The sequence below is a fragment of the Notamacropus eugenii genome, chromosome 2 (assembly GCF_028372415.1).
Source record: "Notamacropus eugenii isolate mMacEug1 chromosome 2, mMacEug1.pri_v2, whole genome shotgun sequence".
Lineage (NCBI taxonomy): Eukaryota > Metazoa > Chordata > Mammalia > Diprotodontia > Macropodidae > Notamacropus > Notamacropus eugenii.
This window is the reverse complement of record NC_092873.1, coordinates 88,018,562-88,034,079: the sequence shown is the minus strand read 5'-3', so window position 1 is coordinate 88,034,079 and position 15,518 is coordinate 88,018,562. Positions and strand designations below refer to the sequence as shown.

At 39.3% G+C, this 15,518-nt stretch overlaps 1 protein-coding gene across 1 annotated transcript in view; it reads left to right on the top strand.

The window, feature by feature from the left end:
- The window catches only part of LOC140522747 (BOLA class I histocompatibility antigen, alpha chain BL3-7-like), a 38,700-nt gene extending 24,732 nt beyond the window's left edge, over nucleotides 1-13,968 (top strand). The window contains exons 2-9 of the mRNA XM_072638040.1: nucleotides 10,721-10,778; nucleotides 10,966-11,226; nucleotides 11,480-11,755; nucleotides 12,107-12,382; nucleotides 12,552-12,659; nucleotides 13,103-13,135; nucleotides 13,311-13,355; nucleotides 13,552-13,968. Coding sequence (XP_072494141.1) covers nucleotides 10,721-10,778; nucleotides 10,966-11,226; nucleotides 11,480-11,755; nucleotides 12,107-12,382; nucleotides 12,552-12,659; nucleotides 13,103-13,135; nucleotides 13,311-13,355; nucleotides 13,552-13,556 — 1,062 coding nt within the window. The 3' untranslated portion in view covers nucleotides 13,557-13,968. The remainder of the gene's footprint in view (nucleotides 1-10,720; nucleotides 10,779-10,965; nucleotides 11,227-11,479; nucleotides 11,756-12,106; nucleotides 12,383-12,551; nucleotides 12,660-13,102; nucleotides 13,136-13,310; nucleotides 13,356-13,551) is intronic.
- The last annotated feature ends 1,550 nt before the right edge of the window (nucleotides 13,969-15,518 follow it).

Genomic DNA, 15,518 nt, shown 5'->3' with positions numbered 1-15,518 from the left:
ATTTAACAGCTTCTACACTAAGGGATCAAAGGGCTTAGAATATGATATTCCAAAGGTGAAAGGAGGTAGGATTAAAACCAAAAATCACCTACCCAGCCAAACTGAGTATAATACTTCAGAAAGGAAAATGGAATTTCAATGAAATAGAGGACTTCTAAGGATTCTTGTTAAAAAGACCAGATCTGAATAGAAAATTTGACTTTCAAGTACAAGACTCAAGAGAATCATGAAAAGATAAACAGAAAAGCTAAAAAGGACTCGTCGAAGTTAAACTGTTTATATCCCTACATGGTAAGATTATATTTGTAACTCATGAGACCTTTTTCAGTATTAAGGTAGTTAGAGGGAACACATATATACACACACACATAAGTATATATATGTATGTGTGTACGTATATGTATACACATGTATATGTAATATGTATGTGTATATATACATATGTATGCACACACATGTTTATATGCCTACATATATATGTATATATAGATGTACGTTTATGTTACATGTGTGTATGTATATAAATATATATGGGTATATATGTGGATATGTTTACATACACAAAGGAACAGGGTGAGCTGAATATGAAGGAAAGATACCAAAAAACAAAATTAAATCTTGAGAGGTATATACTGGGAGCAGGAGAAAGGGAGAGGTAGCATGTGCTAAATCATCTCACATAAAAGAAGCAAGAAGGAGTGTTTGCAATAGAGAAGAAGAGCGAGGAGGTCGGAGGGAATAACTGATCCTTAGTCTCATTGGATTTGACTTAAGAAGGGAATAACACACAAGTAATTGGGTATAGAAATTTATCTAACCCTGCAGAAAGACATGGGAGAAGGAGATAGAAGAGTCAGGATAATAGAGAGGAGGGCAGATTGGGGAAAAGGTTAATCAGAAGCAAGCACTATTGTGGGGAGCAAGTCATGAAAGAAATTGGAATAAATGAAGGACTGGACAGGATAGAGTGAAATGTGGTTAGTCTTTCACAACATGACTATTATGGAAGTGTTTTGCATGGCTACACATGTATAAACTATATCAAAATACTCGCTTTCTCAATGAATGTGGGTTGGGTGGGAGGAATGGAGAGAACATAGAACTCAAAACTTTAAAAACAATGTTAATTTTTTTTCTTCCATACAACTCTGCAATAAGATGTACAGGTAATGGGGTATAGACATCAATTTTGCCTTACAGGAAAATAGAGAAGGGGATGGGAGAAAGGGGGATTGTAGAATGAAGGGTAGATTGAGAAAAGGGTAGTTGGAATGCATTCTATACTGGAGTGGGAGTGGGGAGAGATGGGGAGAAAATTTAGAATTCAAAATCTTGTGGAAGTGAATGTTGACAATTGAAAATAAATCATACCTTTAAAAAAGAAAGTCAGATTTTCAATTCGGCTCCCATCTTTTCATCAGGAATGCTTGAAAGTAATTTATTTGATTGAATTTCCAATTTTTACCCTGAAGGATTATGCTCAGTTTTGCTGAGTGTGTGATTCTTTGTTGTAATCCTAGCTCCTTTGTCCTCCAGAATGTCATATTCTAAGCCCTACAATCTTTTAATGTAGAAGCTGCTAAATTTTATGTTATCCTGATAGTGTTTCCACAACACATGAATTGTCTCTTTCTGACTTCTTTTGCTATTTTCTCCTTGACCTAGAAACTCTGGAATTTGGCTACCATATTCCTAGGAGTATGTTTTTGGAATCTATTTCAGGAGGTGATCAGAGGATTCTTTCCATTTCTATTTTACCTTCTGGTTCTTGAATATCAGAGCAGTTTTTCTTGATTGTTTCTTGAAAGATGATGTCTACAGCCTTTTTGTTATGATCGTGATTATCAGGTTCGGATATACAGTCCAATAATTTTAACATGGCTACTCCTGAATCTTTTTTTACAGGTAAGTTCTTTTTCCAGTGAGATTTTTCACATGGTCTTCTATGTTTTTGCATTCTTTTGGTTTTATTTTATGATTTCTTGATTTCTCATGGAGTCATTAGCTTCCATTTGCACCATTCTAGTCTTGAAGGAATTATTTCCTTGAGTGAGCTTTTGGACCTTCTTTGGGCAATTGAGCTTTTTAAGGCATTCTTCTCCTTGCTGACTTTTTGGACCTCTTTTGCCATTTGGTCTAGTTTATTTTTTTAAGGTGTTATCTTCTCCAGTTTCTTTTGAGGTCTCCTTTATAATAGTGTTGACCCATTTTTCATGATTTTCTTGCATCACTCTCATTTTTCTTCTCACTTGTCCTTCTACTTCTCTTATTTGATTTTTAAAATCCTTTTTGAGATCTTCCATTGGTTGAGACCAATTCACATTTTTTTCTGGGAGGCTTTGGATGTAGGAGCTTTGCCTTTGTTGTCTTCTTCTGAGTGTGTGTTATGATCTTTCTTGGCACCAAAGTAAGTTTCTGTAGTCTGAGTTTTTCTTCTGTTGTTTGCATATTTTTGCAGCCTATTACTTGACTTTTTAACTCATTATTAACAAAGGTCCTTACTTTCAATGTGGAGGGTGTATTGTCCCAAACTTCAGAAGTTTTGTGCATCTGTTTTCAGAGATACTTCTAGGAACCTGTAAGTTTTCAGTTCTTCCAAGATGGTATGATCTAAGCAGAGGTGTTTACTCTTCTTCTGGCCTATGTTCTGGTCTGTGAGTGACCACAAGCACTCCTTTCCACCCTGAAAGTGTGAGGAGAATTCCTTCTCCACTGTTTCTACAAACTCTGCTATACCTGTGGCCCTCCTCACCACAGGACTGCACTGAGATCTAAGTTTGGGCAAGGCAAAAGAGTCCTGCCTTGGTGCTAGAGAAAAGACTCCTGTAATATCCTCCTGATCAGTTGTTCATTCCCCTTACTCTCTATGGTCTGAGAGCTCCAAATTTCTGCCACTGCTGCTGCTGCTGCTGATTCAGTCACTCCCAAGGCCTCCTCCTGGTTTGCTGAAGGGGCCAGGGCTGGACTGTGCTACTTTGTCACCCAGGTCTGACAGATCCTCCCTACTGACCTTTCAAGTTGTCTTTGTAGACTGTGGATTGACAAGTCTGGACACCATCACAGCTGTCAGTAATTCAGTCCCCCCAGGCCTGCTCTGGGTTTGCTGGGGACTAGCCTGTGCTGGCATTGCCTATGCTTGACTATCCTCATTTCTCATCCTGTGTCAACAGACTTTTCCTGTCAACCTTCCAGTTAGTCTTGGACTGGAAATTTGTTTCACTGTACTTTTTTTGGTGAGTTCTGCTGCTCTAAAATTTGTTTAGAGTCATTTTACAAGTATTTGGAGGGTTTTATGGGCAAGCTCAGATGAGTTACTGCCTTTACTCCACATCTTGCCTCTGCCCTATTCTATAAAATCTCTCTCAATTCTCTTTTATGTCAGATGATTTCCTCCCTTCTACATCTTACTCTTCCTTTTACCATTCTCCCAGCACATTCTTCCTTCTCATGCCTTAATTTAATTTAATTTTTTATGTAATCACTGCATCATATTCAAATCACGCCTGCACTTTCTGTCTATGTATAGTCCTTCTAACTACCTTAATGTGAGAACCTTTTTAAGAGTTATGTTTTCCCATATAGAAACACAAACAGTCTAACATTATTGAATCCCTTATGATTTCTCTTTGAAGTTTACCTTTTCCTGTTTCTTTTGAGACTCCTAAGTGGAGGGAGTGTTGGTGCATGATTTTCTGTTTGCAGATGATTGTACACTCAACGCAGCCTCTGAAGCTGAGATGCAACAAAGTATAGATCAATTCTCTGCTGCCTGTGCTGATTTTGGCCTAATAATTAACACAAAAAAACCACAGGTGCTCCATCAGCCACCACCATCCATACGTGGAACCATCAGTTACATCAGTTGAATGCTGTGGATAATTTCACTTACCTTGGTAGTGTACTTTCCAGGGATGTACACATTGACAATGAGGTTGATGCATGCATTGCCAGAGCTAGCTTAATGTTTGGGAGGTTCTGAAGAAAAGTTTGGAAGACAAGAGAGAAGACTGACTCCCAGACTGAAGGTCTACAGAGCTATTGTGCTGACCTCATTGTTATATGCTTATGAAACATGGACAGTCTACCGGTGCCATGCCAGGAAAAGGAATCCCTTCCATTTGAACTGTCTTAGGAAGATTCTGAGGATCACCTTGCATGATAAGGTACCAGACACTTAAGTCTTTGCTCAAGCTGAACTACCAAGTACTCAAATTAAGCTTCAGAGAGCGCAACTCCGATGGGCTGGCCATGTTGTTCGACTGCCAAATGTACGCTTGCCAAAAAGACTATTTTATGGAGAACTTGCATGGGGCAGGCGATCACATGGTGGCCAGAAGAAACAATACAAGGACACTCTCAAGGTCTCTCTCAAGAACTTCAGATTTGATTGTGCAGCAAGGGAGACACTGGCACAGGACTGCTCAGCATGGTTTGCCCACATAAAAAAAGGTGCTGTGCTCTTTGAGCAAAGCAGAATTGAGACAGCACAAAGTAAACTCTAGATGCCTAAATTTGGGATATCCACACCAAATATTCACACTGACTATCTGTGCCCAAGCTGTGGTAGTGCATTCCGAGCTCGTATTGGTCTGATCAGACACAGTCAGACACACTGAAGTTTTACTTTACCATGGTGATGTCATTTTGGTCCTCTTTGAAGATGAAGGACAACAACCAACCAACCAACCAACCAACCAACCAGCCAACCAACCATTTCATAGAACATGTATTTTGTTCCCTGCAGGATTCTACTCAGTTTTGTTGGGCAGGTAGTTCTTGTTTGTAATCCTAGCTCTTTTACCTTCTGGAATATCATATTCTAAGCACTACAATTCTTAAATATAGAAGTTGATAAATCTTCTATTTTCCTGACTAAGATTCCACAATACTTGATTTTTTTTTCTGTCTGCTTGTAATATTTTCTCCTTGATTAAGAGCTCTGGAATTTGACTATAATATTCTTGGGAGTATTTTTTTGGATTGCTTTCAAGAGATTATTGGTATTTCTTTCCACTTTTATTTTGCCATCTGATTCTATAATATCAGGGTAATTTTCCTCCGTAATTTCTTTAAAGATGATGTCTAGGCTCTCTTTTTTTGCTGTGGCTTTCAGGTAGTTCAATATTTTTAAAATTATGTCTCCTTGATCTATTTTTAAGGTCGCTTGTTTTTCCAATAAGATATTTCATATTTTCTTCTATTGTTTCATTTTTTATTTTATTTGACTGTTTCTTGGCATATAATAAGATCATTGGCTTCTACATGCCCAATTCTATTTTAAGATCTTATTTTCTTCAATGAGTTTTTGTACATCTTTTTCCTTTTGGTCAGTTCTCCTTTGTATGGAGTTCTTTTCTGCAGTTACATTCAGCCAGTTCTCCTTTTTATGGAGCTCTCTTCAGTGAATTTTTGTCCTTCTTTTACCATTTGGCCGAATCTGCTTTTGAGGGTGATATTTTCTTCTGCACATTTTTTGTGTGTGCCTCCTTTACCAATCTGTTGTTGCTTTTTTCATAATTTTCTTACATCACTCTCATTTCTCTTCCAAATTTTTCCTCTACATCTCTTATTAATTTTTAATTTTATTTTTTAGTTTTTCCATGACTTGGAGTCAATTCATATTTTCCTTTGAGGTTTTGGATGTAGCAGTTTTGATTTTGTGGTCTGTCTCTGAGTGTGTGTTTTGAACTTCCCTACCCCATAGTACATTTCTATGTTCAGGACCTTTTTCTTTTGTTTCCTCATGTTCCAGGCTACTTTTGGAACTTTAACCCTATGCTCAGTGGGGCTTTCCTTCTGGAGTGGGTGGAGCATCGTCCCAAGCTTCAGGGTTTTGTTTATGCAACTCTTTTGAGGGGTAATTCTGGGGGTATCTAAGCATTTGGTTCTTCCAAGATGGTATGATCTAGGGAGATGTGTATTTACTTGTCTCCTGTACTGTTCACTGGTTTGGGAATGACCATAAGCATTCTTTTCCACCCTGTACAGAAGACTGGTAATGGAATTTTAATAAAAGACTGACTTCTAACTTGATCAGGGAGAGATTAGAGTAGATGGTTTCTAAGGTCTAAAGAACGATGAGGAGGGAGAGAGAAGGAGAAAGAAAAGGGAGAGAGAGAGGAGACAGGGAGGGAAAGAGATAGAGGGAGAGAGAAGAGAGATGGAAGAAAAGAGGGAAGGAGGAAGAGAGATAGCATTTTCAGAGTCAAGGGTAAACTTTCATCAGAGATAGTCAAAATTAAATTTTAGCCCTCATCATAATCTATCTTCTTACCCTACCCCAAACTGCAAAAGAATGAAGTAGAATTATAGAGAGATGATTGCTTTGAATGCCCCTTAATGCTCCTCATGTTCTATATGCAAATCTCAAATGTTGGACTGGATCGTCAAGACCAAAAAGAATTGGCAAACTTTACTGCACCTTTCCAATTGTTTTCTGTTGGTTTTTGCTTTCTGTTTTTTGTTTTTTTGTTTTTTTACTTATTATATTTTGTGCTACATTCTGAACCACACAAAATCATGTCTGGTGTCACATAAAAAGCATTAGATTGTCTCCACAAATACATGAATAAAATAGTTGTACCTCCACCCATCTTTTAAGTAATTCTTTTTTGTACTTTTGCAGTTAGTAAAATGACATTTTCAACACTTTGGATCATTTATGTGGAAGCAAATATTTCAACATCCCATGCAAGGCAAGTGTTGCCTTCCTTGGAAAAGATTTTTCCAATGGATGTTTAGGGAAATTCCCTGAAACACATTATCAGACGTAATCATAAGAGGAATCTAAGGTCAGGTTTTATTCTCAGTACCTGTTTGGTCTTACCAAAAAGGTTAACTAGCTCTGGCCACTTTACTGATTCTCTTTCCCTTGCCATCAACTGAATATGTACCAATAGAGCCTCTACCAGGTGCATACATATGGGACGTCTTGCCCTGAATTCGTGCCAAAGTGGAACAAATAATGGTTATATGCATGGTCAGGGAAGAAGGGAAATCCCAGACGATTCTAGCTGTGAAAAATATTTATTTTTAGACCATGGTGAATGAACATCATGTTTGATCTATGCTGTGCAACCACACTGTAATAGTTTCCCCTATTATTATAGGGAAAGAAATTTCTAAGCAACAACATTATTCGGGCACTTCCCTTTCTTCTAGTTTTTATCACATATGTATATATATATATATATGTAATATGAATAAAAGTGGTGAATTAAAAGTAAGAAAAGCTGGCCTATTTGGCACAGTGGATAGAACATAGGGCCTAGAGCCAATGTGACTTGAGTTCAAATTTGACCTCAGACACTAGCTGCATGACCCTGGACAAGGCATTTAACCTCTGTCTGATTCAGTTTCCTCAACTGTAGAATGGGAATAAAAATAATAATTGAACTTACCTCTGAGGACTTTTGTGAGGATCAAATGAAACATTATTTGTAAAAAACAACACAGGGCCTGTCATATAGGAGAGACTTAATAAATACTTTTTCTTTTCCTTCCAATCCAAAGCAAAGTTCTGCGTCTATTTAATCTTCCTTTTCCTTTAGTATTTCCATATATCCTTGATGTCTATATGACCCTAACTGCCTCTATGGACAACTGCCCACAGAAGTTAACTTTCTATGACAACTCAGATAAGGGAGTAATGCATTAGGAACAATATAAGTACCAGGACCTTGGAGAAGTGGAGGAATAAGGTTAAAGCCAATGGTATTATTTTTAGGATAAAATAATTTTCTATGGTTATTCTAGGCAACTCTTACAGAGGGGACAGTAGGGCATAGTGAAGTAGAATGCTATATTTGGGGTCCCAGGACCCAGGTCTAAATCCTAACTCTTCTATCTCTTATATATTCAATCCTGAGGAAGTCACTTAGTCTCTCTGAACTTCATTTTCCTCATGTGTACAGTGAGGGAGTTGGATTTGATGACTTTTGTGATCTCTTCCGACTTTAAATCTATAGTCCCATGAGTAGTAAATGTTGAGGTTAGAAAAATTGATTGGGGTCATAACAAAAAAAAAAAAGTCCTTGAAAGCCAAACTGAGTGTTCACTATACCCATTCTAGATTGCTAGGTGTTCTCCAAATAGTATCCTCACTTCTGTCTCCTTACTTGTGCACATGCTGTTTTCTGTGTTCCTAGAAGGAACTTCCATCCATCTCTGCCTACTGCAATTTTTGTCTTCATTCAAGGCTCAGCTTAGATCTGACCTTCTTCAGAAAGCTATCCCTGACTCTTACAATTGAACATAATCTTTCCATCTTCCAGTTTTCCTGGAATACTGTCCTAGGCATTTCCTTTGTTCTTACTGCTTTCTGCCTTATTATCATACCTGGTTTTTTCATGTTAAATAGCTTTATTGGAAATGTGACCTCCTGAAGGGAATGCATAGCTTTTTCATTTTTATATCCCTGGGGTCTAACTACCTCATTGAAAAATAAAATTATTTTGTTTTCTTTTTAATTTATGGAATAAAACAAGCATTTCTATAACATAGTATAATTAAAAAGATGATTACACATTAAACCATAAATCTAATATGGACAATTTGCTATTCCTTTCAAATATACAAGAAAATTATCATGTAGATTTCTCTTTTCTTCCCTCCTTGAAGATGGCTATCATTAGTCATTGGGATGACTATCATTAGAATATGTGTGTGTATATATAATTATTCTATATATACTTCTATTTACCAGTACTTTCTCTGGATGCAGACAGCATCTTTATTCACATGTTCTTTATGGTTAATTAGGGCATTTGTAGTAGTCAGAATTCACTCAAAGTCGTTCTTAAAAACAATATTGATATTACTGTATGTAATACTGTATTGTATACTGTATACAATGTTCTTTGACAATCAAACAAAATCTATTTTTTAAAAAAGTAAAATACTTGAAGAAAGAAAGAACTGGAAAGCACTTTTGGCTGGGAGGAAAAACTGGGGAGATTAAATGAATTGGCTCCCTAAGTAAAGGAAGTCCAGAGACCATAACAAAAAGACACCTAAAAAGAGGAATCTTGAGATAAAGTAAAAGTTCTGGTACTGTGGGCTTACCATGTTCTTGTTTCTGAAATACTCTTTCCTTGACATACTTGTTGTTGTCTTTGTCCTTCATTCATGAAGAGGGCCATGACATCAACATGATAACAGGACTTGCAGTTGACTTTGTTTTGAGTGAGCACAAGCTGTGCAAGGTCACTAACCTCATCTTCTTCTCCTGAGCCATCTGGTTCCAGTGGCCTGATCATCAGAATGGCTGGAGATGACCCAGGATGCAATGTGAGACCCTGGCCCTTTCAGGCTAATGTCTTGTCACATTCTCACTTTGAGTGAGATACACCCATTCCATGAATAGGCTTCTTTAATTAGTTTCTCAAGGGATGGCCCCTTTAATTAAAGAGAAGAAAAAATCAAACTGTGAGGGAAAGACCCCCAGGGTTCCTGGATAGAAGAGAAACAATTACTATTTAGGACTTTGACATACAGTGCTCTACACAGAGGAAGTGATCAATATATATTTATTGAATTGCATTAAACTTTATCTTGTACGCAAAATAATTTTTGAAGCTCTTTTTAGGTAGGGGACAGATGTTAGGATTTCTAGGTTGTTTTTTCTTGGGGGGTCAATTCATTGACTCTCATTATCTTTTATTTCTCAGTCAGATGTTTTTGGCTCCTTTTCTCTCAAAGTATATTTTCATTAGTCTTTTTTATTATTATTATTTTGTGCTATGTTCAAATTAACAAGCATTTTTTTCTTTCTTTCCTATATGTTTTCACCAAAATTGAAAAAAAAAAACAAGAAGGAAAAGGAAAAAATGGGAAAGGAAAAGAAAAAGAATAGGAAAGGAAGGGAAGGGAAAGGAATTTAACAAATAGCCAGACAGGCAAAACAAATTTTCACATTGAGCATACACCAAAATGTCTGTCCCATTCTTCATCTTGTGTCTGATAACTCTCTGGCAAAAGGTAGACTTTTTCATTGTCCGTGCTCTCAAATTGTTTTTGGTTCCTACATATTCATAATAGCTCTTTTTAAAATTCACAAATAATTCACTTGCTATGTTTTTTCCTATTACAAAATGAGTTAAAAAAATTTTTTTGCATGTGTGCATATCCTTTTCCTCTTCATCTGATCTCTTTAGGAGTATAAACCAAGTATTGGTGGCTCTGGGTTAAAAAAACAAGCAAAATGTATTTCCATGTCTGTCACCTTGTGAAAGAAAACAAAAAAGGGAATAGGAAACATACAGAAAGTAAAGAAAAAGTATGCCTCCATCTGCATTCAGACTTTATCTGTTCTTTTTAGAGATATACAGCATTTTTCATCTCCAGTCCTGCAAAATTGCTTTGCATTATCGTATTCCTGAGAGTAACTAAGTCATTCACAGAGGGAGAAGCTGAGGATAAAAGGAGGTAGGAAGATCATAAAAGAAGATATTGGGGAAAAGTTTGAGGAACTGAGGGATAATTCAAGCTCAGAGCACAGGAGCTATGTGTGGAGGGTATTAGAAGAAAGTTGGGCATAGTCAGTGGATACCAAAGAATGATGATTTATCCTAATGTTGGGGATTACTTGTCTTTATTCTGACAACCCACGCGTGATACTTTTCTACTTTCATTTGTCACTGGCCAATTAGAATTAAGGCTCTGCTTTTACATAACGCCTCTGTGAGCTGGTTTCAACGTCTTATGATTATTGACCGTGGAGATGTATGTGCTCACTCTACTCTTGTTGGGTTTCCTAGTCCTTAGAGAGACCTGGGCAGGTAAGTGTAGCTTAAAGTTAAACGTCTGCCTGGGGACAAATGTCCAGAGGGCCGGGACAGGTTTGCTCCTCGAAACCTCGGAGATACTGAAATAGATACTGGGGACACACTGTACAGAGGGGTTCACTGATACTCTCGGGACCAAGTCCCTGCATTGAGGCCAAGGTTTCCGATGTTTTTGACTCAGGCTCTCACTCTCTGAAGTATTTCTACACGACCATGTCTCGACCAGGGCTAGCTGAAACAAGGTTCACCTCCGTAACCTACGTGGACGATCAGCAGGTCTTGAGTTTCGATAGCGACAGCGATAGCCAGAGCAAGGAGCCTAGGATGCCGTGGATAGAGCACGACTACTGGGAGCGGGAGACGCGTATTTCTAGGGAAGCCACGCAGCGTTATCGAATGTGCCTACAGAAAGTATCCACATACTACAACCATAGTGAGGGAGGTGAGTGACCAGAGGGACAACGGGTAACGTGCTGTGTCAGTACAGTTACCGCCTACACACATAGTCGATAGGGGGTGGGATGGCGGGGAGGAAGGGGTTTGGGGTGGGCGGAACTTTGAGAGGAGAGGGGGAGGTCTCAGGGCAAGAGGAGCAAGATTTCTTACCCTGCAGATGGTCTTTGGGGTCCAGGCGCTGTGCAATCTTGGTGCTACGCCGCCCTCTGAGTCATGCTGAATCTTCTTGGGGGTCTCAGGGGTTCACACATTCCAGAGCCTATCAGGCTGCGAGGTTTTCTCCAACGGGAGCTTCAGCCGGGGCTTCGTGCAATACGCCTACGATGGACTAGACTTCCTGGCGCTGGATATGGAGACGCTGCTTTGGATCGCGGGGAACGCAGAAGCCGTGAACCGCAAGCGCGAGTTGGAAGAACAAAGCCTTGCGAAATATTGGAAGGGATATTTGGAGGGGGAGTGCGTGTACTGGTTACAAAAATACCTGGATAACGGAAAGGAGACACTACTTCGGACAGGTACAGTCCTACCTCCCCGCCCTGCCGCACTCGCTCCCTAGCTGGCCTGCTCAGCTTCCTCACCCAGAGACCAGGGCCCCAGTCTCAATGTGCTGTGGGCCTAAGTGGGGCTCAGTTTACCTCTGCCTGAATGAGACAGGGGGAAAGGGAGTTCATCTCTAGCATTCTCTGCCTTCCCTGCAGCCGCAGTCTTAGGGTCAGGTCCCCGAGGACCTAAGGACCAAGGCCAGAATCTCTTCATGCCTGAACCCTTTCCCTGTGTTCAGTCTATCTTTGTCTATCTGAAGGATTGGCCCCTAAAACAAGGAGCGAAAAGCGACCCTGACCATGTCTCTGACCTTGGCCCCACAGATCCTCCCTCCGTAAAAGTGACCCGACACATAAGTTCTGAAGGGGAAGTGACCCTGCGGTGTCGAGCCCAAGGCTTTTACCCTGCGGAGATCTCACTGACTTGGCTGAGAGATGGAGAAGAACAGCTCCAGGAGATGGAACTCATTGAGACCAGACCTGCGGGAGATGGGACCTTCCAGAAGTGGGCAGCTCTGGGGATGCTTTCTGGAAGTGAACAAAAGTATACCTGCCGAGTGCAGCATGAAGGACTACCTGAGCCGCTCTTCCTGAAATGGGGTGAGGACAGTAAGGTGGGGCTTGGGGGAGCTCTCCATTGTTCCTCACTCCCAGCTACAGAAGGATCTGGAACTATTCTTAAGTGAGGGAGAATGGGACGGTGTTTGGAGAGAGACAGACCTGAGTCCAAGGAGGGGGCAGGACTTTTCACTTGGCTATTTCCTTTTAGAGCCACAGTCCTCAACCATAGGACTCTCTGCAAGGGTCATCACTGCTCTCCTCCTCCTCCTCGCTGCAGTCATTATTGGAGTTGTGATCTGGAGGAAAAATATTCCAGGTATGGAAAGGAGAAAGGGGCTCAGTAGGCAGTGGGCATCATGGAGATTCTGGGTTATCCCATCCTGTATCAGTCCCACCCTACAAGTGTCCTATTCTTATATTAAGACTAAGAATAAGACCCTTTTATGGCTGTAGAAGAACAAGTTAATAAAGAAACATCATTTTTACAGCTAGTCCATTTCAGGTACAATAGGGTCAGTGACCAGGGTAATTCAGACTCAGACCACAAATAGATCTAGAAATTTAGGGCAAAAGAATTGAGTGCTGACCCAGAGGTGACCAGGCCTAAAATCTTTTTTCTTTTTCTGTTGAATTATGATTCTGTACTAGTTAAAGAGTCACAGTCATAGGAATTTGTTTAGGTAACCATCAATTGAATCTCAAGGGTACTTGCTTCTCTTGAACTTTCCCAATGAATTAGCATTATTATTTTACTTCTAGATGGAAAAAGAGAGAGCTATACTACAACTGCAAGTAAGTAAAGGTTCAACATGGGAATATATGAGAGGGATTTGTTCATTTAAACTTTGGGACAAGGAAATGGAAAACCAGAGTTTCCCCTCTCTCTTCACCTCTCACCATTCTTTCCCATTTTCCTGTTCTGAGCAATATATTCCTGACTAGGCTATCTTTTCTCCTGTTTCCCCAGATAATGATAGTGCCCAGGGATCAGATGTCTCTCTTGTGGCAAAAGGTGAGAGTCTGATGATTCTAGAGGGGGCTGGTGTAAAGATGGCAAAGGCAGTGAAGATAAATATGACAGTGGCTGGGGTTGAGGGAGTCCCTGATTTTTGGAGGAGGTGGGGGTGAGACAGGCTGCTCAAAGTACTGAGGGGCTTGATGGTAGAATTGACGTTTTTCATCTTTCCTTAATCTGTTTCCTTTTTCAGCCTAAGGTAGCTGCTCTGTGTGGAACAGAGGGAAGGAAAAAGAAACGCAAAAAAACAGAAGCACCTAATTCTCCATTTCATTTCTCACTTCTGTTTCCCTGCTCCCAAATTCCTTCCTTGTACTGGTCTCTGTGATCAAGCCCATATGGCTACCAGTCAAACCTCATGATATCAGTGTCCTTATCTTATTATTTTCTGTCTTCCCTTCATCCTCCCACATTCTCTCTATTCTGCCAGACTTTTCAGGGAGAAAATTAGAGTGAGGAGCAAAGAAATTTTAGATTTTCCCTTTCTCCTCAGCTGTTACCTTGAAGTCTGATCTTTTTCCCTAAGTAATGCTTTGACTACATCCTGTAAATTTATATATGCTATCTCCTTTTTGTCATTCTCTTTAATAAAAGTATTAATTGTTTCTATGATTTGCTCTTTGACCCAGTTATTCTTTAGGATGACTGATCTTTTTCTTGATGTTTGCTTAATGAAAGGAAATGCATTCTGAATAATTTTTCTTGATGTCTCAATCATCCCCTTCCCCCATTTAAATCAAACTTGTGGGATTACATATGACACATTATGACAATATAAAAAGGAAAAGAAATTAAAGACTGAAGACTTTAAATAGTTGTCTTTTTGGCTATGCTGAGTCTGTGGCTGCAGATGGAGGTGGGGGCTGGATTAATCAGGTAGGAGACACAGGGGATGATAGCTTGTACATAGTAGCTACACAAATACTTGTTTTTTATTTAGTCATATTTCCCCCATGCATTTCATTCTGTTAGTCTGCATATGTAGTGTAACTGACATTTTCCAGGAATTCAGAAAGACTGGAGATTAGTATAACCATGCCATTACTGCCTGATAAGGTCATGAATATTTCAGTGGTGAAGTGAATAGAGTACTGAACCTAGAGTCAGGAAGACTTATCTCTATGAGTTCAAATCTGGCCTGACCCAGAACAAGTCTCTTAAAACTGTTTGCCTCAGTTTCCTTATCTATAAAATGAACTGGAGAAAGAAATGGCAAACCAAAGCCAAAAGAATCCAAAATGGGGCCATGAATAGTTGGATATGACTGCAAAAAAACTTTGAGTGACAGTAGATCTACAGCTAGAACTTCAAAGGCTGCGTAGACAGACTCTTCTATTTCATGGAGATAGGCAAGTGGCACAGTGGAATTGGCTTTAAGTGAAACTTGAGTAGAAATGCCAGCTTAAAGTCTTACTACTTGCATGACCCTGGGCAAATCACTTACCCACTCTTGGCCTCAGTTTCATCACCTGTAAAACAGGTATAGTTATTACTATATTACTATAGTAATAACACCTACTTCATAGCGTTGTTGTGAGGATCAAATGAAATGATATATGTCAGTTTTTTGTAAACCCAAGTACTACCTAAATTCTAGCAAACAGGCATTTTACCTATTAAAAAAAAACTGGGGACAAGAAAGTTTAATTTTGCACAGGTAGTAAATGTCAGGTAGGTTTAGAATTCAGATCCTCTAATTCCAAGCTAATCCTCTTTCCATCATACCAGGTTTTAAGCCTGCAGTCCTACCATCAATACCAAATTTGTTTTCATATTCTTGTGTGTTTGAGTGTGTGTGTATGTGTATGTGTGTGTGTTCTGATTTTACCCTTTAGCCCAGGAAACTTCAGAGTTTCAGTGTCCTCCATCCATAGACCATTGCAGGATTCAGTACCTGGGGGATGATAATGATGATATTAGTAATAATAATAAAAATTCATACTTTATGTTTCATACTTTAAGATTTACAAAGCTTTTTATACTGTTAACTCATTGTATCCTTACAAAAAACCATGAGATAAGTGCTGTTATTATCACCCTCATTTTACAGATGAAGATGCTGAGGTATCAAGAGGTTGAGTAACTTGCTGAGGATCAAATGTTTAGTGTTTGTCAGTATGAGTGTAGTGAAAAGTTAACATTTGAACTCAGGTCTTTCTA